Source organism: Mastigoproctus giganteus, chromosome 5 (assembly GCF_048544385.1).
Source record: "Mastigoproctus giganteus isolate SK-2022 chromosome 5, ASM4854438v1, whole genome shotgun sequence".
Taxonomy (NCBI): Eukaryota; Metazoa; Arthropoda; class Arachnida; order Uropygi; family Thelyphonidae; genus Mastigoproctus; species Mastigoproctus giganteus.
In genome coordinates, this window is record NC_143579.1 from 117,769,268 (window position 1) to 117,794,385 (window position 25,118).

A 25,118-nucleotide genomic window follows, 5' to 3' on the forward strand; every position below is an offset into this window, starting at 1 on the left:
CCAGTCCAATGAAGGATCTTACCAGTAAATCCGAGTTTGCTGTTTGTTCCATTTGAAGCTTCATAGTCGCAGTAGTCTTTTGATCAGAATTATATCAAAAACTTTACTGAAGTCGGGTAAATAATGTCAAAATTGTTTCTTGCATCCAGAGTTGTTTTTGATTTTGTCATAATAATTAACCAGATTTGTCAGGTAAGGTTATATTCTTCATAGACCTGTGTTGCGATCAATTAAATATGTCATTCCTATCAAGAATTTAGTGTGAAATTTGTTTTTGTATTGTATGTATGACTGTACAGGTGTATATTCATAAGGAATATCTGCATGTCATGTGGGCTGAAAATCCTAGAGTAACTCATAAGAAAAAAAATTCCATTCCCTCTTTCTGAGACAGGCTAATTACAGTACTGAATTAATAAAATGAATTGATATATACAGTCATCCCTCGATTTGCACGGGGGGTTACATTCTGGGAAAACACCATGCTGTCCAAATCCATGCAGTGTGAAATGTAGTTTATATGACATGAGGGTTCCATACCTGTGCAAAAAAAATTTTTTTTTTTTTTTTTTTTTTAACTTGTCTTCATTCAGTAAGAAATAAGAAAAAAATTACAAGCGTGTCCATAAAATTAATCTTGCTAATACTTACCTCTAAATTTTTAATCTAAATTCATTGCTTCTTCATCGCTATTTTCCTGTGATAAACTTGCAACAGTATCTGGCACTTCTTGAAAAAAATTAGTTAAAATTGTTTTCTTACAAGCATGCTGTTTTTCTCTAAAAATTTCTTCATGAGGAATTAAAGCTAAAAACTCCTCTCCATATCCAGAGCTTCTTGGCTAAGCTGATTTGCAAGCTAGTCTCTTCGCCGTCAAATTTTTGTAGGCACCTTCTTCGTTTTTATCATTTTTGTTACATTCTTCTTCTTCTTCACATTGCGAAAAAATATCATCCACTGATAATTGTTCTCTATGAGATTCAAGGACTAATGTGATATCTGCTGGTTCCACTTATTCAAATCCCTCTCCACTAATCATTTTGCCAATTCTCACAATCTCAATTACCTCCGGCATTTCGACCATGGCTTCTTTAGTGCAGCTTTGTGGTCACCGCTTTTTCTACACTGCATTCATTGTTGAGTTCTTAACTTCACCCCACACGAACTTAATATTTTTTACAGCATCAAGAATGTTATAATTCAGCCAGTATTCTCGAACTGAATGATTGCCTACTCCATCAGTAGCTTCTACCAGTTGTAAAAATGATTCTTAGGTAATAAAGTTTAAAGGAAGCTATGACACCTTGGTCCATCGAACTTGTATTCACTGGAAGAAAGGTAATTTTCACATTTCGGTGCAGATCAGACAAATCGGGATAACTGGGCACATCAGTTACGAGCAAGATTTTGAATGCTGTGTTCTTCTTCAGGCAATATATTTTTGTTTTACGCAAAAGCAGTTTAAAAACCAATCCTCGAAAATTTTAGTTTTCATACAGTCTTTTTTGCTCAATTTCCAATGAACTGGTAAGGAGCTTTTTGATATTCCTTTAAAAGCACAAGGATTTTCTGACATATAAATTAAAAGCGGTTTACACTTAGCCCTCTGCATTGCCACATAACAAATGTTAACCTATCTTTTGCAGCTTTGAAACCCATGGCAGTTTTCTCTTCTTTTAAAATGAATGGTCGGCTTGGCATACACTTCCAAAATAAGCCAGTCTCATCAGCATTAAACACTTGACTTGCTAGATAGCCCTTAGTCGCAATAACATCCTTTAAAGTTTTCGGATACAAAGAAGCATCTTCTGTATCTGCATTGGCTGCTTCGCCCTTTAATTTTGGATTGTGAAGGCTTTGACGTTTTTTAAAATTTTCAAACCAACCTTTACTGGCCTGAAAGAAAGCTTTGCCATGAATAATATCTGAACTAAAAGGTATTCTTTTTTGATTAAGATCTATCCAGAAAGGAAGTAATTTTTCAGTTTCTCTATTATAGGTTTTCTCACTTTTGTAGTGCTTTTTGCAGCCAATGATGTGGAACAGTTAACCGAACTTCTAATTTTTTTCAGAATTTTCTCTAATTTTCCGAATGCTGGATTCATTTACACTGTATTTCTTGGCCAATGTCACACACAACCTTAGCCCTTTTGCCATTTTCTAACTCCTTAATGATTTTTTAATTTTTCCTCTAAATTTAAAATTTTTTGTTGTAGTTTTCTTCATTTTAGGCACTAATTAAACACACACTTTATATAGACAAGAAATATTAAATCAACAAAAGCAATGCTTACTGATTAAAACACTTTACGTTGCACGAACTAGAAAAAGATTCTGTCTGAACAGCTAATATAGAATAACTGATGAAGGGTTTTCCCAAATGAGGAAGTTGTTTCAAAAATAACCAGACAAGCACACCACCATTTATTGCTATGTTTGGTTATAAGAATCAGTTTTGAACACCTTTGTGATATTTTTCAAAAGCACATTTCTGGAGGTCACAACCATAAAAGAAAATTCTATTTTTGGGTTTAATACCAATGAATTGGTTATAATTTCAGAGCTGAAATGTGTGGTTTCGTACCATATGTGTAATTTTAATTTTATTTCCGAATTAAATTTCATTTTTTAATGATCACATGCAGAGTAGTATCAATTTTCAGAATTATCATAAGGCTCTAAGATCAGAACTGGAACATATGATTCAATCTTTTATTTATATTTTCTCACCTTTGATTAACCTCTTGGCAGTGGTACCCAAAATGCAACAAAAATGGTAGCTGGTCATGACAGGTACCAAACATTTTTTTTTTTTTTTTTTTTTTCGTATATTTTGAAAAATGTTTTGAGTTTTTTTTTTTACTTCTGATTAAACAGTGCCAATATTTCATCTTTTCTTAATGCATTACAATACTTCTATGTAATTTTAAGTTTTAATAAAAACTTAAATTTTAACATACTATGTGTGTGTTTACACATTTTATTTTCGAAAAAAAAATTATGCTGAAAAGTTCAAAATTTTTTTTTTATTATTAGATATAAAGTAGATAGAAACATCAGTCACTTATTATCTTCTATTTTCCAGTTTAAAAAGCTGTACAAAATTTCAAACATATACATTTATTTCTGCTTATGTATATAAATATTATTAAAAAAAAATTATATGTCTGATACTATTAGCTACTTCCATTTTCAGGTTTATTTCAAAATTTATTATCTTCCTTCCCACAGTGTAGTGGCCATACGGAGAGAAAGCCATGCTCTGTATTATGCTGTCTTTACTCTGTGAAAACAATAAATCTTTCAAAAACTAGGGTAAGGCCATAAATTCTTCTTGAACTAGTAGGAAAAAAAACACAAGTAACCTGAGACTTTAAACAAATACAGAATTTACACTTGTCTGGTATCACTCATTTCTTCAAGAAAAAACTAAATAGTTGCAAAGATAGTGGTGGGTCACCTGGTAGATTCTCATTTAGAATTTCTGTAGGAAAACCATTTAAAAAAAAAAAATCACCCCTAGAAACTATTGGACTCAAAAAGTTTGACTATATTTAGGACGGCATAAAAAATATTTCAGATTTTTGATAATTGATTAATGGTTAATCAGAAAAGGTACTGCTGCCTGGTTAAATTTTTATGTAAACACTTGCAGGAAAGTATTCTTTTTTTTTTTTTTTTCCATATTTATCACAGCCTGTGGAAAAGAGAAAGTAGGATGATGAAGTTTATCTGACATTGAAATAAGTGTCAAGATGGGTTTTAACTTTCTTCTGCTAGTATGGCAACTGACAGTGCCACTTTAAAACTTTTGTTTTTTTATTTGTAAATGAAATCAAATCCTTCATATACTTTTGCCCACCAATATTTTCAAACTGGTTATACAGTATTTTGTTTTAATTTTTGATATATGAATTATGAGATGTTAATTTTTTGTGTGGCATTTAAGAGATGCCAAGTGAGCAGAATCAGTGCAGATATGCTGCCAGGATAACTCATGGGGTTTTGTCTATAATATACAGAAACTTTGCTAGCAGGTATCTAATCTTACCATAAAGTTTTTATTTTGCTGGCTAAGTACAAACAGGATGCAATATGGCCTTAGTTGCTAATGCTCCTAAAAATCAAACAAACAAACAGGATAGTGTATAATCTTGGTGCCTCTACTCTGCCAGTAGTGACTGGAGGGAGTCAGAGTAGTGTGGGGGCATTGTCAAAGCCACGTTATGTCAAGGATCTGGGTTATCTTCTTACCATGTGTACACCATATCATTACTTCATTTAGCATCCCTACCCCCTGCCGGGTGGGTAAAGTACCTGCCTGGCAACCCAAAGGTCTCGGGCTTGGATCAAAGTGCTGAAAAAACCTTGGGAGGTGCATTATGGCCACAGAAGCCGATGCGCCAACAACTACCAAAAAAAATTAAATACTGTGAATTGTAAAACTAATAGAGCAAAATTTTCTGCGAAAAGATCAAAACCTCTCAAACACTTCCTAGTTAATTTCACAAATATACATGGTCTCAGTTCTAATCTCGATATCCGTTTCCACTTATGGTCTGCCAAACCCCGTTTACCTTTTCTGACAGAATCTCAGTTATCGGTTGATTCAGCCACTGCTCATCTCAGTTGCCTAAATTATTTGCTGTATGATTCCTTTCGCCTCAAAGGTGGTACTTGTGCATACGTCCATTCTGATATTCCCTGTCAGAGACTTCGTAATTTGGAATCTCCTCTTTTCAATCTTCTTCGGCTTAAAATCTCTCTACCTCATTCTTTCAAATTCATCTGTTGTCTCTACATTCTCCCAACTTCATTAATCACTTGGAACTCTCTGACTTCCTCTCTTTGCAACTTTGCTTTCTCCAGTCCAATTTTCCTAACAGTGAAGTAATTTTCCTTGGATTTTAATGTTCACAACTCCAGCTGGCTTCTGTTTTCTAGTCACACAGACACAGACACAGCTGGTCAAGATGCTGAGGCTTTTGCAATTACTACTGACCTCGCACAGATTGTTCATTTACCTACAAGAAGACCAGACAATCCTAACCATACAGCCAACATGCTTGATCTTTTTCTCATAAACAGCCCTTCTAAGTACACAGTCGAAGTGAGTGGTCTCTTAGGCAGCTCTGATCACAACTTGGTGATTATCTCTTCTCCAATGGAGCTTCTATTTCATGGCTATTCCCAACCTCGTGTTGTTTGGCACTACAAGAATGCAAAATGGAATGACCTGCAAGATTTCTTTTCCTTGGTCGGATTACTGTTTCAAAACTTCTGATTGAACATTTGCTAAGATTGTGTCAGTTAAATTTTTCTTGTAGGAATGGAATTCTACATTCCTTTATTCCACCTTAAAATCTCTTCCTTTATCTAAACCTTGGTTTTCCAATAAATATTGCTAAGTCTGTTCAAGAGAAGAATGTTGAATATCTTAATTGGCTTGTTTCCAATTCTTCAGTTTCATTTTCTGCCTATACCAGAACTCACAACAATTGTAAAGCAGTTGTTAATCAGTCCAAACTAGATTTTGAACAGGCTAAGAGTAGAAAACTTGCTTCTTGCAAGTTTTCTACTCTTAGCCTGTTGCTAATGCTAGCCGAGCATTCTGGTCTCTTGCCAAAGCTATTGGCCACAACTTTTGCCCATCTCTGCTCCCACCTCTGTCAAAGCCAGATGGTTCTATTGTCACTTCAGCCAAGGATAAAGCTGACTTGCTAGCATCCCATTTTTCTTCCAACTCTTGTATTAATGATCTTGGTAAAACATCTCCCACCATCTGTCAAAAAGGTTGTCATAAGGATTTTGATGAATCTTGAAGGTAAGAAAGCTCCAGGTGCTGATGGTATTTCTTCACTTGTTCTCAAAACCTGTGCTCCTGAACTTCTGTTCTTTGCCGCCTTTTTTCACTTTCTTATTCCAAAGGTGTTTTTCCTTCTACTTGGAAATTTGCTCAAAATCAGGCAGTTCCTAAAAAGGGTGACAAATCCCACCCTCCCATCTTCCCATTGCAATTACTTCTACTCTTTCTAAAGTAATGGAGAAATCAACTAACCGCCAACTCTTAAACTATCTAGAAACTTTCCGTGTGATCAGTGATCGCCAGCGTGGATTCCGTCAGTGTCGATCTACTGGTGATATTCTGGCTTATGGACAAATTCAGTGAAAAAGTTCGGTGAAACAAGCATTGTTCTTGACATCTCAAAGACTTTCGATCGTGTTTGGCATAAAGGTCTTCTAAACAAGCTTCCACCTTATGGTTTGCCAACTGTTTTTTATAATTGGTTATCAAGTTTTCTCTCTGCCTGCACACTGAGGGTGATGGTAGATGGCTCTCTGTCTTCTAACTGCTCCACTAATTCTGGTGCCCCCCCCCAAGGTTCAGTTCTTTCCTCCACTCTTTTCTTCTTGTATATTAATGACCTTCTTCCATTGACTGGAAATCCTATCCATAGTTCTGCCGATGATAGCACATTACATTCCAATTTCCAGTTTGAGAAAGCTTGTCCTGCTCAATCAGCTTCAACTTCTTAAATCTGCTACCAATTCCTTAAATGCCGATCTTCAGGTAATTCTCCAGAACTTTTGCTGGAGAAATACTATTGGCCACAACTTTTGCCCATCTCTGCTCCTACCTCTGTCAAAGCCAGATGGTTCTATTGTCACTTCAGCCAAGGATAAAGCTGACTTGCTAGCATCCCATTTTTCTTCCAACTCTTGTATTAATGATCTTGGTAAAACATCTCCCACCATCTGTCAGAAAGGTTGTCATAAGGGCAAAGACAACTTAGTTGATTTCAATCCTTCTAAAACTCAGTCTTGTCTTATATCTTGCAAAAAGGATTCTTCTGCTCTTATGCTTATCTTTGGTGTCACTCCAATTTCTAGGCAAGATGATATATCTCTTTTGGGGATTACCCTGACTTCTAATCTCTCTTTTTACAAGCACATTACAAGTATTGCTTTCTCTGCATCTAAAAAACTTGGTTTTCTCTTTCGCTCTCAGCGTTACTTTTCTTCCCAACAGCTGTTCACTCTGTACAAATCGCAAATCTACCCTACCATAGAATATGGTAGGGTAGATTTGCCACATCTGCGGCGGTGCTCCCAAAACGTCTTTCGGTCGTCTAGATTCCGTTCAGAAGAGGGCAGTTAGGTTAATTAATGACTCATCTCTAACAGAGTCTCTCCACTCTCTGTCTCATAGATGTACTGTTTCTGCTGCATGCCTTTTCTACAGATACTTCCATGACCACTGTTCTTCTGAATTTGCTTCTATAATTCCCGCTCTCTCTTTCAAAACAATCAGAACATGTGCTGCCACCAGCCAACATTCCTTTACTGTCCATCTTCATACTCACAGAACCAACTTTTCATCTTCTTCATTTATTCATTCAACTGCCGTTTTCTGGTACAACCTTCCTTCATACATATTTCCTGAAAATTACCGTCTACAGAAGTTCAGGTCTTATGTCAACAAATATCTTCTTTCTTCTTATCAACCTCCAGCCCATGCATGGTACTAAGTGCTATAGGTTCTAATACCTCTTGTGTTTGGGGTGTTCATAAAAAAAAAATAAATAAATAAATAAAATAAAAAAGTTTACAAAAATACAGACGCCATGCAAGCATCTGGGTTTCAATCTGAATGATCAGTGACCTTAAGTTCTAAAAAAAAAACAAAAAAAAATTATTTATTATTATTATTATTGGTTTCTCTCATTTATTTTCGTTTTATTTTTTAATTGGGTTTAGCAAGCCATAATTGAAAGGTCATCACTGTTTTTAATTCACTTAAAAAAGCTAAAAATCAATTTTTTTTATTATTTAAAGCAAATTGGGGTATCGTATAGATGCAACACAACTGTCTTTGTTGACAACATGAAAACCATAAAAAAAATGGGGGGGGGGTACATTTCAAGCTCCCAAAAGATAATGAGATGGTTTTTTTCCCAAACACCATGCGATTGCTATCTGAAAAGAAGCTAGAAGCTAGCCCTGCTTCAGCCTCCATTTTGGCAAATGTATTAGATCACAATCTCATTTAAATGAACTTCAGAATCCTTTTACTGAGAATTTTGTATGTAGTCCTGTGAACTTTATGGTGAAAACATGTGGTGATCTTTTAGGTTTTGGTTTTCTAATGTCCTCAATACATAAAGACTTCATATGTCTTTTTATAACCTCTAACTGATGAACTACCAAAATAAGAAAATAACACAATTCTGTACAAATACATTAGTGCAGTACTTGATCAAAACATGACCCTGCTCCTAGAATAAAAAATTTAATAATAAACTTATTTAGAATTGCTTGTAGGAGGGTGCAGTGACCGACCTTGATGTTAACAGCAGTTATTTTATTGTGAGATCTTACACTGGGATCCATCACCAACAGCCTAGGTTCCAGGCTACCGCCATAGAAACCCAGTGTGTTTGCCATGCACCACAACCCATGAAGACTCAAAGGGGGAGGATTCTGGTGGTTGAGGAGCCCAGCTTCAACACACCACTTTGGCCCCTGCTTTGACGACATGACTAGTTCTGGGATGGCTTGCTCAAGTTCCATTGGCTAGTGGGTTGGTTCACCTGCAAAGATCAACCATGCTAATGCCATGCCCTATCCTCGTGGGCTGAGGGACAGGATTCAGGCTGGTATCAATGCAGGTGGTGTCTGGATAGCATTCCAGAGTGCATTTATTGCTTACTGGCTAGTAGGAATTCCATTTGGATTCTGTTGTGGGTTGGGAACCCAATCACTGAACCAAATTAAAATTCTCATGAATCCCGATAGTGTAAATTCTTCTGTGGCCCCAACATGTTCTCTATCTGAAAATCATCACATTGAGTCAGACATCACTGCTGCAAAGATACCCAGAACAGAAGCAGCATCATGGCATATATTTAGGTTTCTGATTAAGCATTCCACAACTCAGAAACTTGTTAGAAAGATGTCCTCAGTTTTCATACAGAAGGCTTTGGAAAGACTGGTAGGTTCTCCCAAGTCAGTAAGAGACCTTGTTTTGGAGATCTCTTAATTGAAACAAAAAAAAAAAAAAAGACACCTAGAACTGAGTGTTTGGTGTGGCAATAGTGATTGCCACACCAAATACTCAGTTCATCACAAGGCATCATTTCAGATTGGGACCACCTCGATATCTCAGTGGAGTAAATCTGAATTGAACTGAAATCCAAAGGCGTAACTGCAGCCAATGGAATATCATCCACTGGGATGGTAATCAAGTTCCAACAAGAAACATTATCCTTACCTTTAATGCTCCAACTTCACCTAACTCCATTGCAGCCAGCTATATTCATTGCATGATAAGGCCATACATACGAAATCTGGTGTTTCGAATGTTAGAAATATGGACATTTACATATGGCTTCTTGTGGGTCTCTCATCTATGCCCGATGTGGTGAGAGCAAGACATGTTCAGCTACTAAACCAAACTACATCAGCTGCCAAGGTAAGCACGATATACCCCCCCCCCCCCCGAGCATGCCGGTGGAAAGAGGAAACGGAAATCCAGAGGTATAAAGCAGTTTAACATCTCATATGAAGAAGCGAGAAAAGTGGCGATGCTAACAGCTACCAAGAACCTACATATGCTCAGTTGCAGAAAAACATTCTATCGGAACACAGACTGAAATGAACATCCCACCTAAAGAATCTCTCTGCGCCATTGCATGCTACCTTTTGAGTTCTGAGAAGCCTGTGCAAAAATATCAGTCAGCAGTTACTCCCATTTCAGTGCCTCTTACACAAAAAAAAATCCATTGGTAAAGAAAATCCTTGAATACTAGTAAGCTAAGAACAAATGGTTGTAGAGTTCAGAGAAGTGCCCTGTGGGTTGATTTTGGAAATTTTTGTTGAGGAAGATACAGAAGCAGGCCAATGTCTATACTTTCCCAAGAAGGATAGGGCAAAGCCAGAGAAATACACCAGCCCCCTCAAAAGTCAAACAACAGATCTAACAAGCTCAAATAATGGCAAAGTTCAATTAGTGGAATTTTCACAGACTCGCAGAATTTTTATGATCAAGACTCTCCTGTATAAGCATGAACCACTTTGTCTCTGCCTTCAGAAAACCCAACCCTCAAGAATTGTATAATCATTTGTAAAGATATGATAGCGGATGGGGATATGATAGTGAATATTGAGGAGTTACCATTGTTGTAGGAAGTCATATCCCTATTCGGCCAGTTTTGCTCACCACTACATTGGAAGAAATTGCAGTTTCTCAAGGATTTCTCCTAACTGTTCTCTCCATTTACCTGCTGCCTGACATCTTCCAGAAATGCCTTGATGAACTTGATCTTGTAGCTGCTACCCCATTCTCTCCTTGGGTGATTTTAATGGTCACGATACTTTATGGGGTAGTGCTAATATTAATGCACACAGCCAATTAATAGAGTGCATGCTGGACCATAATGACCTCCATTTTAAACTTGGGGACAAACACATACTTTTGTCAATCAACACATCTTTTTATTGCCATTGATTTGTCCATTTGCTCCCCTTTTCTCTTCCCATTATTTACTTGGGAAGTAACTGAAAACCTTGGGAGTGATCATTTTTCAACGATATCCGCTTTGGTCGATATATAACCAGGTTACCTTATTCAGACACCCTGCTTGAAGAAACTGACTGGAATGCCTACAGATAACTGGTAATGTTTGTCAGTCAGTCAGAACTCAATCAGTGATTCAGTAGCACGTCACAAAACATAGTCCAGACAATGCCACTTAAATTCCCAAATGCTTGCATGGTTTCCATCTTTCCTGAAACCATGCTGGGCCTCTCTATAACTGCTAGGAGGGCACAAAATAAAGCACGAGACAGTTTCTGATGTTATTCCACTATTGAAAGTCTTTCCACTTTTAAGCATGCTATTGCTCAAGCTCACCATGTTAGATGTCAGAGTCAAAAAAACTTCTGGATTTGATTTGCATCTGTAATGCAGTTTTTTTTTTTTTTAATGAAAACTCCAAACAGGAGAGGTATTAGAACCTATAGTACTTAGTACTGTGCTTGGGTTGGAGGTTGAGAAGACGAACGAAGATATTTGTTGACATTAGACTTCAACTTCTGTAGACTGTAATTTTCAGGAAATACATACTAAGGAAGATCGTTCCAGAAAACGGCAGATGAATGAATAAACGAGGAAGATGAAAAGTTGATTAGCATTAGTAGAGGCATATGATGCAAGAAAGCAAGCTTATGCAGCATCAGCCAAAAAAAAAAAAACTACCACTTCACACCTCCGTTCGTTCGAAATACCTGTCCAGCTGAGCCTTAAATTTATTTAGGCTATCAACTTCCACAACAAGGGATGGAAGTTTGTTCCACCAACCAACCACCCGCTGGCTAAAGGCAAATTTCCGCACATCTATCCTACATCTGTCTTTCCTGAATTTGAATTTATGCCCTCTCAGGTGATTTTCTGAGCGAGAGGAAAAATCCCATCAGCATTGAGCATGCTCACACCATTCAAGGCTTTATACACCTCTATCAGATCACCTCGCCAGTGCCTAGTCTCCAGACACTGTAATTTGCAAAACTTAAGCCTTTTTGTTCCATTCACTAATCTTATTGCCCTTATCTGTACTCGTTCCAGCAGTTCTACATCCTTCTTGAAATGAGGCCTCCAGACCTGTATACAGTATTCAAGATGTGGCCTGACCATTGCCTTATACAAGGGAATAATCACCTTCTCCTTATCCCTGCTATAAAAATTCCTCATTGACAAGACACCATGAGCTGCTCTTGCAGCCCATCTGCACTGCTCAGAGAACTACATATCTTCATTTGCCACCTCTCAGCCCATCTGCTCAACCTTTCCAGATCCTGTTGCAGCAGCATAGCGTCAGTAGTGTCCTTAACAACCCTGCCAACCTTTGTATCGTCTGCAAACTTGGACATTAAGCTTGATATACCATCATCAATATTATTTATAAATACAGAAAACAATAATGGACCCAACACTGAACCCCGAGGGACTCCATTAATAACATTAGTCCACGATGAGCAGTGTCCATTGACACTGCTCACTGTCTTCTCCCCCTCAACCACCCCTTTATCCATAGCAGCAATTTGCCTCCAATGCCACACTGGTCCAATTTGTGCAGCAGTCTTCCATGGGCAACAGTATCAAAAGCCTTTCTAAGATCCAAGTATATAATATCAAAGTTATTCCCTGCATCCAACTCTTTTGTAACTGCATCATAGTATCCAATCAAATTGGTCAGGCAAGACTTCCCCTTAACAAAACCATGCTGTGTCCGAGCTATAACTGAAGTCTTGTCTAGATGATCCTGCAGTGCCTCCATTAATTTTCCTGGAACAGAAGTTAAACTCACAGGTCTATAATTACTTGTGTCAGCCTTTGATCCTCCTTTGTGAATTGGGGTCACATTTGCACATCCAGTCTATGGGTACCTCTCCTGAGTCCAAGGAAACTCTCATAATTATGGCTAAGGGTTTGCTTACTTCCTTTGCTGCCTCCTTTAATATAACTGGATAAATCCCATCCACCCCAGGTGCCTTTCTTGTGTTTATCTTCAACAATTTCTCCTCCACTTTGCTCTCAGTTATTACAAGATTATCTAGCTTACTTCCAGAGTTGAATACACCTCTGGCATTCCCCTCGCTGAATAACTCCTCATGTGCAAATGCCGATGCAAAATATTAATTTAGTTTGTTAGCTACCTGAGCAGGATCATCAACAGTTGAACCATCGATATCAAGTGGACCAATCTGATTCATCCCCTTCCTTCTAGAGGTTATATAAGTAAAGAACTCTTCTGTTTTTCTTTGCATCCTTTGCCAAAGATTTCTCATAATCTGCCTTTGCCTGCCTAATCTCCTTTGTGACTTGGTTACAGACCAGCTTATATCTACCATAGGCTTCTGTGTCACGTGTTAATTTATATGTATCCCCTGCATTTTTCTTCTCTGCCATGTGTCTTATTTGTTCATCTGACATCCATTTAGGCCTAAACCTTGAACAATATTTCTTAGTTGGTATGTAAAGCCTAGTAGCTTCCAAGATAAGTTCTTTGAATGCTTCCCATTTTGAATTTGCTGTTGGTAACATCATCAGTTGGTCACACTGTATAGAATTTAAATACTGTCTCAGACCATCGTAGTTGCCTTTACGAAAGCAATAACCCTTCCCTTTACCCCCGATGGTAGTTACCTCTTTGAGTAAATCCCACTTCAGCACACTGTGATCACTGCCACCTAGTGGTTCCTTTATCTGCAGATTCTTAATGCATGAAGAATCAGTACTGATAATCAAATCAAGTATATTACTCCCTCTATTTCCCTCCCGAACATGCTGATGTAGAAAACAATCATTCAGTAAATCCACAAAAGCCTTGCTAATGTGTGAGTGACCAACCCACAAATTCCAGTCTGGGAAATTCTGGGAAATTAAAATCCCCCATTATAAGACTGTCTGATTTACTGGCCCACTCTATTTCCCTGTTCATTTTCTTATTATACTCATCAGAGTCATTAGGCCTATAGCACACTCCTACTCTCAATTTTGATCTTCCAATGCTTATTTCACACCAAACTGACTCGACACTTACTGGCTTCACTTCCTTGGATTTTATGTGTTTCTTAACTAATAGCATAATCCCTCCTCCCTTCCTATCCTTTCTGTAGACGTACTCCCCAAATTCCAGTTCTGCATTCCTTATATCTGTGTGACACCAAGTCTCTGATATTCCAGCAATATCCGCCTTTGATGCTTTGAGCAATACCTCAAATTCATCAAATTTATTTACCAAACTCCTAGCATTGGTGTACATGCAAGTATGCATGCACCTGTTCCTATTCTTAGCTACCCTAACACAACCCATGTGTTTACTTGTACTGCAGTGACTCCCAGCAGTCTCTGAAACATCCTGCATCTTGTTTTCCAGGCTTCTGCTCATTCCAATAGAAGCAGTGCAAGAATCACTTTCACCTCTGCCAGTGGCTACTGTTAATCTATTAGTCCTTGTATCCCCCAAGCTAGCAGTTTTCCGACCCACCTAACACTGCCTCGATAGCATCAGCAAATATTCTTGCACCCTTTCTATTTAAATGTATCCCACCCCTGTAGAAACCAGTCTCTCCTGTTAACAAGTACAGACCAGGCAGAAAAAAATTCTAAATTCTACTGGGTCTGTGAGTTTGAAGTTGGACAGTAAATGGATGTTGGTGGCACATGTTCAGACTGTTTTGAAAGAGAGAGTGGGAATTATAGAAGCCAATTCAGAAGAACAGCGCCCATGGAAGTATCTGTAGAAAAGGCATGCAGCAGAAACAGCAAATCTGTGAGACAGCGAGTGCATAGACTCTGTTAGAGAGGAATCATTAATTAACCTAACTGCCCTCTTCTGAATGGAATCTAGAAGCCTGGGAGATGTTTTGGGAGCATCGCCCTAGATGTGGGAACAGTATTCCATGGTAGGGCGGATTTGCGATTTGTACAAAGTGAACAGTTGTTTGGAAGAAAAGTAATGCCGAGAGTGAAAGAGAAACCAAGTTTTTTAGATGCAGAGGAAGCAATAAGTGAACCAGATCTAAAATGATCTGGATTAAATAAGAAAAATGAGGAGCAAATATCCTTTGTACTCATTCTAGTCCCCCCCCCTTATAATGGATGCCCTAATGAAAATGTTTGCATGTATTTCAGGAAGAACATCCTATAGCAGTTTTCAAAACACTTTTTCCTAACTCTTTGTTGTGGCTCGTTTACTTCGCTTGTTCAATCATATTTTTCTTGAAAGAGAATTTCTGGACTCATGGCATGTAGCAATTATTTTAGCCTATCCAAAGCCAGAGAAGGATCCCAAGCAGTTATCAACCCCATTGCCTTGACATAATGACTGTGTAAAGGTACTAGATCGTATATATAGTTAATGCTGAATTGCATGTGGAACCAAAATAAGATATTTTACAAAACACACGCACACCCACACACAATATGGATTTCAAAGGAACAGGTCTACATTTTAGATCTCTATACGTATGATCTGAGGGGAATTCTTCCCATTTTATATGGGTGGGGATGAAAGGTTTGTGGCCTGTGTATGAAAGGGTTAGTGGTACATTGCTAAAAAAAGTTCTGTATTTAATGTATAACACTTCAAATAGCAGCCCACCAAGTTTCATGCAGATAGCATTTTTTTTTTTAATTACAGATCCTGTAGTCAACAGTGAGGGAAGATGGAAAAATTGGTTACCATTCAACATTTGGGGAAAAAAAGGGAGTAATACCAAAAGCAGTTCGTGAGAGAATAGTTGCAACATGGGGGGGAGGATGCTCCTTTCTGCTCCAAGCCTAAGAAGTAGGCAGCAGTTTAAACAAGGGACAGAGAACCTGGAAAATGACCTACGCTGTTGAAGACCTACAATGTCCATCGCTCTAGAAGTTGACAGTGTTCATTATCTGGAGATGAGTGACAATTCGGTACATTGCCAATGTCTTGGGCATCTCACCTGAACATGAGGACCACATAATAATAGGTTCTCACTGTGAAAAAGCTGTTAGCACGAAGGTCCCAAAGTTTTTGACAGTGGGTCAAAAACGCACAAGGGTTGTCAAGTCACATGAACATTTGCATCGTCCAGGAAATTTCCTTGAAGTTTGGTGAACGTGGATGAGATGTCATTCTATCACTTTCAGCCAAATACAAAGGACAATCCAAACAGTGGAAACACAGCTCTTCTCCTCCTCCTTCAAAGAAAGCCAAGTCAGTTCCTTCTGCTGTCAAGGTGATGACATTGATTTTTTTGGGATGCTGATGGATTGTCGATAGTGGATTATCTTCAAAAGGCCAGACAATCACAGGGGCATATTGTGCAGACCTTGTGAGGCATTTGCATGAAAACATCAAAGACAAATGACGATGGGGTGGGGGTTCCACCAAGACAATGCACCTTCTCACAAGTCTCTGTCATTGCCATGGCTGCACTGCATGAGTGTGGCTTTGAAACCTTGGAACATTCCCATATTCACCAGATCTAGCACCATTGGACTTTTAGCTGTTTCCTAATTTGGAAAAATACCTGGCTGGCATCTATTTTCCCACCAACGATGTCACTGCTGCAATGGATGCATTCCTAGATTCCCAACAGAAGACTTACTTCACAACTGGAATCAATGCATTGCAGTATCAATGCACTGATTTGAAAAGTGGCCCTTCATGCTTGGGTCACTTTTCAAATGCCCTTGTTTTAAGAACTTTTTATCAGACGTTTCCAGTTCAGGTCAAGTCATCCCCTTCTTGCCCTTTCTCTCAAGAAGGAGATTAGCATTAGTAGAGGCATTTGATGCAAGAAAGCAAGCTTATGCAGCATCAGCCAAAAAAAAAAACCCCACTTCCACTTCACGCCTCTGTTCATTCAAAATACCTGTCCAGCTGAGCCTTAAACTTATTTAGGCTATCAACTTCCATGACAAGGGATGGAAGTCTGTTCCACCAACCAACCACCCGCTGGCTAAAGGCAAATTTCCACACGTCTATCCTACATCTGTCTTTCCTCAATTTGAATTTATGCCCTCTCAGGTGATTATTCTGAGCGAGAGGAAGAATCCCATAAGCATTGAGCATACTCAAACCATTCAATGCTTTATACACCTCTATCAGATCACCTCGCTGGTGCCTAGTCTCCAGACACTGTAATTTGCAAAATTTAAGCCTTTCTTCGTAAGAGCACCCCTTTGTTCCATTCACTAATCTTGTTGCCCTTCTCTGTACTCGTTCCAGCAGCTCTACATCCTTCTTGAAATGAGGCCTCCAGACCTGTATACAGTACTCTAGGTGTGGCCTGACCATCGCCTTATACAATGGAATAATCACCTCCTTATCCCTGCTAGAAAAATTCCTATATATCATTGACAATACACCATGAGCTACTCTTGCAGCCCGTCTGCACTGCTCGGAGAACTTCATATCTGCCTGCACAACCACCCCCAAGTCCCTTTCATTCTCTACCACTGTCAGTGTAGTACCACAGAGTTGATACGTTGCTCTGGGGTTGCTGTTTCCCATGTGTAGTACTTTACATTTGTCAATGTTAAACTTCATTTGCCACCTCTCAGCCCATCTGCTCAACCTTTCCAGATCCTGTTGCAGCAGCACAGTGTCAGTAGTGTCCTTGACAACCCTGCCTACCTTTGTATCGTCTGCAAACTTCGACATTAAGCTTGATATACCATCATCAATATCATTTATGAATACAGAAAACAATAATGGACCCAACACTGAGCCCTGAGGGACTCCACTAATAACATTAGTCCACGACGAGCAGTGTCCATTGATTACCACTCTCTGTCTTCTTCCCCTCAGCCACCCCTTTATCCACAGCAGCAATTTGCCTCCAATGTCACACTGCTCCAATTTGTGCAGCAGTCTTCCATGTGCAACAGTATCAAAAGCCTTTCTAAGATCCAAGTATATAATATCAAAGTTATTCCCTGCATCCAGTTCCTTTGTGACTGCATCATAGTATCCAATCAAATTGGTCAGGCAAGACTTCCCCTTAACAAAACCATGCTGTGTCTGAGCTATAACTGAAGTCTTGTCTAAATGATCCTGCAGTGCTTCTTTAACTAGTGCCTCCATTAATTTTCCTGGAACAGAAGTTAAACTCACAGGTCTATAATTACTTGTCAGCCTTTGATCTTCCTTTGTGAATTGGGGTCACATTTGCACATCTCCAGTCTGTGGGTACCTCCCCTGAGTCCAAGGAAGCTCTCATAATTATGGCTAAGGGTTTGCTTACTTCCTCTGCTGCCTCCTTTAATATAACTGGATAGATCCCATCCACCCCTGGTGCCTTTCTTGTGTTTATCTTCAACAATTTCTCCTCCACTTTACTCTCAGTTATTACAAGATTCTCTAGCTTACTGCTAGAGTTGAATACACCTCTGGCTTTCCCTTCGCTAAATAACTCCTCATGTGTGAATGTCGATGCAAAATATTCATTTAGTTTGTTAGCTACCTGAGCAGAATCATCAACAGTTGACCCATCAATATCAAGTGAACCAATCTGATTCATCCCCTTCCTTCTAGAGTTTACATAAGTAAAGAACTCTTTGCTGTTTTTCTTTGCATTCCTTGCCAAAGATTTCTCGTAATCTGCCTTCGCTTGCCTAACCTCCTTTGTAACTTTGTTACAGATCAACTTGTATCTATCATAGGCTTCTGTGTCGTGTTAATTTGTATGTATCCCATGCATGTTTCTTCTCTGCCATATGCCTCATCAGTTCATCTGACATCCATTTAGGCCTAAACTTTGAACAATATTTCTTAGTTGGTATGTAAAGCCTAGTAGCTTCCAAGATAAGTTCTTTGAATGCTTCCCATTTTGCATTTGCTGTTGGTAACATCATCAGTTGGTCCCACTGTATAGAATTTAAATACTGTCTCAGTTCATCGTAGTCGCCTTTACGAAAGCAATAACCCTTCCCTTTACCCCTAATGGTAGTTACCTCTTTGAGTAAATTCCACTTCAGCACACTGTGATCACTGTCACCTAGTGGTTCATTTATCTGCAGATTCTTAATGCATGAAGAATCACTGCTGATAATCAAATCAAGAGTATTCCTCCCTCTAGTTGTCTCCCGAACATGCTGATGTAGAAAACAATCATCCAATAATTCCACAAAAGCCTTGCTAGTGTGTGAGTGACCAGCCCCCAAATTCCAGTCAATATCTGGGAAATTAAAATCTCCCATTATAAGACTCTCTGATTTACTGGCGCACTCTGTTTCCCTGTACAGTTTCTTATTATACTCATCAGAGTCATTAGGCCTATAGCACACTCCTACTCTCAATTTTGATCTCCCAATGCTTATGTCACACCAAACTGACTCAACACTGCACTGTCCAGCGATGTCCACTGGCTTCACTTCCTTGGATTTTATGTATTTCTTAACTAATAGCATAACCCCTCCTCCCTTCCTATCCAGTCTATCCTTTCTGTAGACGTCGTACTCCCCAAATTCCAGCTCTACATTCCTTATATCTGTGTGACACCACGTCGCTGATATCCCAACAATATCTGCCTTTGATGTTTTGAGCAATACCTCAGATTCATCAAATTTATTTACTAAACTCCTAGCATTGGTGTACACGCAAGTATACATGCACCTATTTCTATTCTTAGCTACCCTAACACAACCCATGTGTTTACTTGTACCACAATGACCCAGCAGTCTCTGAAATATCCTGCATCTTGTTTTTCAGGCTTCTGCTCATTCCAATAGAAGCAGTGCAAGAATCTCTTTCACCTCTGCCAGTGGCTACTGTTAATCTATTCGTCTTTGTCTTCCCCAAGTATCCATTTTTAGTCTCTCTCTCTCTCTCTCTCTCTCTCTCTCTCCCCACTCTTAATTGGGGGGTAGGCCACTGCATTCTACTCAATTTGTACTGTGCACTTATTCATGGTAAACTGGACTATGCCGCTCAGGTATGTGCTTAAGCAAAAGAAAGTATCCTTCAATGGCTTGATCCCAATCGTCATAATGGAATCCATCGTGCTGCTGGTGCCTTTCAGACATCTCCAGTTCAAAGTTTATACATTGGCACAAATGAACCATTCCTCTCTCTTCACCATATAAAACTGGAATTACAGTGTGCAATTATACCGAAATCTTGGCCAGACTGCCCTTCGTGGTCAGAAGGACTTTGAACCACTCTTCAAAAACCTTGATTGCTCATCTTAGGGTTAACCAACCTTTTGGCATTTGGGTTCAAAAGGTGCTTTATAATTTTAGTTTGACAACAGACCGTTGCCATCTCTCTCCATGAAATATTCATTCTCCGGTTTGACTTTTCCCTTCAGAGTTGAGGAAAGGGAACTACACCACCAATAACATTGAACAACAAATTTTGGGTCATATCTTGTTACAGGCATGGAAGTAAGTTTACTTTATAGATTTTGGGGTGCTAAACATGGAAATACTGCTTCAAATGGCAGATTGGCTCTTGTTTTCGAAAAAAAGTGGTTTTTTATATTTATACAAGGCATTTTTTATTTACATGGTAGTAAGATGTAACTATGAACATACCTGTACTAAACACAGGACCCTTTCGCCTTTTGCTTGTATTCAGCTTCAGGAGCATCCCTTTTCACCATCCAACAATAATCGGTTAACGTGGTGGCACTCCATTTGCTTTTGTATCTTTGTTCCATCGCTGCGATGTCTTTTTTAGTGAGGGAACTCACTATGTTCATCGTCGACGGCACCACAGTTTGGCCGGAAGAAATCCAGGTGTGAGTGCAAGAAATGCATTTTCAATGACATGTTGCACCCCAGTTTTTTATAAGATGTAATGAGAGCTTCCTCAGGCTGCCTGTAGTTGCTGGCTTTAACATTTCCTAGAAAACCAGTGGAAGCATTTCAAAAGGCTTTCCATGCTAATTTTTAGCTATCACTAAGGACACATTCCAACTGTTTGTCTTTGAAAAGTTGCCTTTATTTCGAGTATGAAATGTTGTCACTTTCATAGAATGATCTAAAAGAATCCACTGTTGTAGTCACTGTTAAGGCCAAAAGCTCTGCCTTATTCTTCAGCATTCCAACTGTTTGTCTTTGAAAAGTTGCCTTATTTTGTGGACCATTGAAAACACTTGCCTTAATCTTTTCTGTACTAAGCCTTGGGAATTTCTCTTGCAAGTATGTGAATGACCATTCACTTCCAAAGCCTTCATGAAATTTTTCATGGGCCCCTATTTGGTGTGGAGCGATGGAAACAAAACTTTATTTGAATCTACCAGAGGTTCAAATGCTATGTCCTTCATTCCAGGTGTTAATTTTTGTTGAGGCCAACTCCTCTTCTCATAGTTTTAAATCACCACATATTTAATAGTGTACACCCAAGAGGATGCTCTTCATGTTTGCATATATTTCTCTTTTTTGTGGGTGGTATATGCAAAAGGTATTGAAGGCAGCATATTTCCATTGTGTAATAACAGCCTTAAGGCCAACCTTAGAAGTGTCTATAAATAGTTGCCATTCTTGGAACATGCCTCATATTCATTGCTGCCATTAGACCATCAACATCCTTACAAACAGTGAGTTCACTTGCTGTTTGATAGAATTTATCATAGTCTTTATTTCGAGTATGAAACGTTGTCACTTTCATAGAATGATCTAAAAGAATCCACTGTTGTAGCCTCAAGGCCAAAAGCTCTGCCTTATTCTTCAGCATTTCAAAATCCCTAATGAGGTCATTAAGCTCACTTTCTGTGATCTTATGTGGTTCAGAAGGATAAAGGTTTGGACAAAATTGTGGATCCCTTGACATAGACAGTTGCTGTACTTCATGTTTATCAAGTTTATCATGTTTATTGATGAACATCAACATCTTCATCAGAGTGTACAGAAAAACAGTCTGGTGGTTCAGGAATAGGTAGTACTTCACCGTGAGGCATGGGACAAATTGCAGATGGTATATTTAGGTATGTCACTGTCCATTTTTATTTCATTGTCATCCCTTTTCTAATAGGAGACACTATACAGAAGTAACAGTCTGTGACATGATTTGTTAGCTCCCTTCATATCATGGGCACTGTGAAAGGTATAAAACATTCCTTTTGATTTACCCACTCGCCCATTGAGTTTTGATGAACAGGTAGTGCAGCATATGTGTGGAGCCCAGTTCTTGTCCTGGTCGCTTATTTTCACCTAAAGAGCAAGGAGTAAGCCTTTTTTATGAATCAAGTTAAGGGACACTTTATTGAAGCTGATGTGACTTCTGGACTATACACACAATTATGGGGCATATTAATCTTACACAACACAAATACTGCTCAAAAAGTAGGAATCTCACTGAGAACAGATCACCCAATATAGTCAGTCCTCGTATAACACATGTTTACACTACACAAATTTGATCATACATAGGGAAACGATGTCACATATAACATGAACCGAATTTGCTTATGCATGATTCGCCTTTGTGTTTACAACATATGGCAGTCAAACGTGGGGGAATCACCCCAACTGAACACAACACAGTAGGAATGAAGAAAAGATTCTGAAAATGTATTTATTTTTTATGATTGAAGATTTCATGGAAGGGGAAACACATTTCGCATAATAACATAAAAAGCCACAGAATTCCAGCTATCGGTATTGTCGCAAATGTAATTAGATCGACTTCTACTACCTGTTTATAACAAACTTCACTAGCAGGAACCCCCAATAATCCGGAAATTGCAAATTGTTTTTATTGTTTTATGGTAGTGGCCTCCAGAAATGTGCTTTAGTAAAACATAAGCATGTAAATGTCTGAAACGTAACATAATGAACCAATGTATACTACCCACCATGACAGATGGAAGTGAAACTTGGCCACTCACCAAAAGAGAAGTTGAGAACTACACAGTTAGATAAGAAGAGGGACATGTGGATTAGGCAGCAAACTCAAGTAAAGGACATTCTTATCAAAACTGAAGAACTAAAATGGTCTTGGGCAGGACATACAACTCGAAGACATGATGACAGATGGACTAAGAGAATAACAGAATGGTACCCAAGAGAAGCCAAAAGAAAACCTGGAAGACAACGACAGAGATGGACGGATGAAATTCACGAGTTTGTGGGTAGTAAATGGATGGCCATTGCACAAAACAGAAGGAACTGGAAAGTTGCTGGGGACCTTCATCCTGCAGTGCCCCCTGTATTTGAAAAGTTATTCAAAAAGCAGCAGTTACTTATAGATCCATGCGTTAAAAAGGAATAAATATTTATCATTCCTACAAATTATGCATAGTTTTCTAGAATTTTTGTAATGCCCTGTATAGAAAATGCCATTTGCCTTCCCCCTTCCAAAAAAAAATAAATAAAATAAAAATTGCTAGTCTTCTGAGAAACAGCCAGTAATGTTCGGGTTTTTTTTTTTTTTTTGAAAGAAAGCTGTATAAGTATTTTCAGATAAATGGAATTTAGCAAAATATATTTTTACTCATCCAAGTATATTTCTGCTAACAGATTAAGCACAGAGTGATTATCCTCTTTTTCTTTTCCCCCTTCTTTCAGTAATGATTCTTTTAATATTTTAGTTTAAAAGTGCTTTTTATGAAAATGAACTCAGGTTTTTTATTATTGTTTTCTTAGGATGTAATGGTTGTGGGTGAGCCTTCCTTGATGGGGGGAGAGTTTGGAGATGAAGATGAGCGACTTATTACTCGTCTTGAAAACACTCAGTATGATGCTTCTGCTGCGGCTGCCAATGGGCTTGAAGATGGTGATGATTTTGCAAATAGTGCTATGACTTCAGCACCAAATTCAAGTGGACCACCACCTCCTGCATGGTCAGGTACAGTATCACAGCCTACAGAACGTAATCCTTCTGGAGGACCGGGATCAGTTTCACAGCCTCCATCTCAAGATGACAAGAAACCATCTCCAGCCATCAGCCAGTAAGAAATAGTTCATGTGCCAGGACAAATATACAAATTTTATCAGAAATCTCCGATAGCATTCAGTGAACATATTTTGAATTGTGATGGTGTCAGAATCAGCAGTGGATGCTTACATAAATGGAGATTGCAGCTCCGGGCCTGGACAGAAGAAGCTGCAGTTAAACAGTAGAATAGAAAATGGTGTAGTAAATACTTCCTCTCTCTGGTTTTTTTTTTTTTTTTTTTTTTTCCTCCCCTGTGAACGTGGGACTGCGGTCCTGTTTTTGGGTGTATTTATTCCCCTGTGGCTTTTATTATACCAGGTTTTATTTGGATGGAGGGTTTGTAAATCAGGCACAGACATAAAATGGGGAGATAAAACTTTTTTAATCTTCACAAAATCACATACCACAATCTTCTGTTTTAGCTCATCATATGTGCATAATCTACCATCATTTCCATCAGGGCAAAATATGACTTAGCTGGCTCTTACTCAAGCTTCCAGTTTTCAAGAAGAATTCAGATTTACCCCACCCCTCCTAGTCGTCCTTTGATAATGCCTGTTAAAATTGAAGGTAGTAAATGTCACTCTAAAGAATGCCTAGGTTATGTAAATATGTGGGACATCTAATTAAATAAGAACAGTTTGATGTATGTTTCTTTAAAGCTGTATAATGAGAAAACTTGATTAATCATACAAAAGAGCTAGTTGATAAAACAGCTACAAGGATTATCTAAAAAGTAATGCCCCATTTTTTTTTTTTTTTTTTTAATTTTTTTTTTTTTTGTCAAAATTTATTGACAAAACTGAAACTTGCCTCAAAATCAGCATACGTCTTGGTTTTATCACATTCTTTTTGACATAACTTTTCCACCTCAGCAGCTTTAGACACCAGAACATACACTTTGTACCAATAAATTTTTTCTATCTTGCTTTTTGAAGCCATCTTTCCATCATTTATAAATTTTCAGATGGGTGGGAGTTTTTGGTTCCAAAAAGACAGTCTAGATTTGGGGTCACTTTTTTTGTAATTTGACTCTTCTTCTGCTGTCAAAAAATAGGACAATTTGTAACATGTACCTGACGTGTTGATGATGAATGTTTCAGAGCAATAACTAGAAATGGGGGAGTTTATCCTTACAATGTGGAAAACTTCATCTCTTTATTTTGGGAATTTATTTTTTAAATAAAAAAAATGGGATATTGCTCTTTTGACAGGCCTTGTATAATATACTGTGATATCTTTTACAACATAGTCTTAGATTAGTAAACTGTATAAAATTTTGATGATAATGATATAATTTTTAACACCAAGTTAATTTGAATTGAATTTATGTTAATATGTTAAATGAAAACAAACATACAAAAATTCATACTGGAAAAGGTATAATGATGTGTTTTTGATAAATAATTAACTTTAATCTTGTATATTGACTGTCAGTGAAAATTATAATATTTTGGAATAAATATTAAGAGCTGCTAAGTCATGTTTCAAAAACTTTTAAGAGTGATGCTTGAATCACAAATATCATAGGAAGCTGTAAAAATTGTTGGTAAACATATTCCAGTGTCTCCATGAGACTTCATTAGTGATGCAGTAGTTATGTAGAAGTATTATTTAAACAGTGCTGCTGCTCTTTCCTGCATATCTGTTGACTTTGCTTTTCCAAGAGGTTAATGACATTTTCTGTTGCAG

General features: G+C 38.2%; 1 protein-coding gene across 4 annotated transcripts in view; it reads left to right on the plus strand.

The window, feature by feature from the left end:
- Window positions 1-23,581, plus strand: part of LOC150085658 (LIM domain-binding protein 2-like) — a 323,298-nt gene extending 299,717 nt beyond the window's left edge. For all 4 annotated transcript variants that reach the window (XM_090373421.1, XM_090373423.1, XM_090373422.1 and 1 more), the window contains one exon: window positions 23,135-23,581. In XM_090373421.1, the coding sequence (XP_090229547.1) occupies window positions 23,135-23,443 (309 nt within the window). In that variant the 3' untranslated portion in view covers window positions 23,444-23,581. The remainder of the gene's footprint in view (window positions 1-23,134) is intronic.
- The last annotated feature ends 1,537 nt before the right edge of the window (window positions 23,582-25,118 follow it).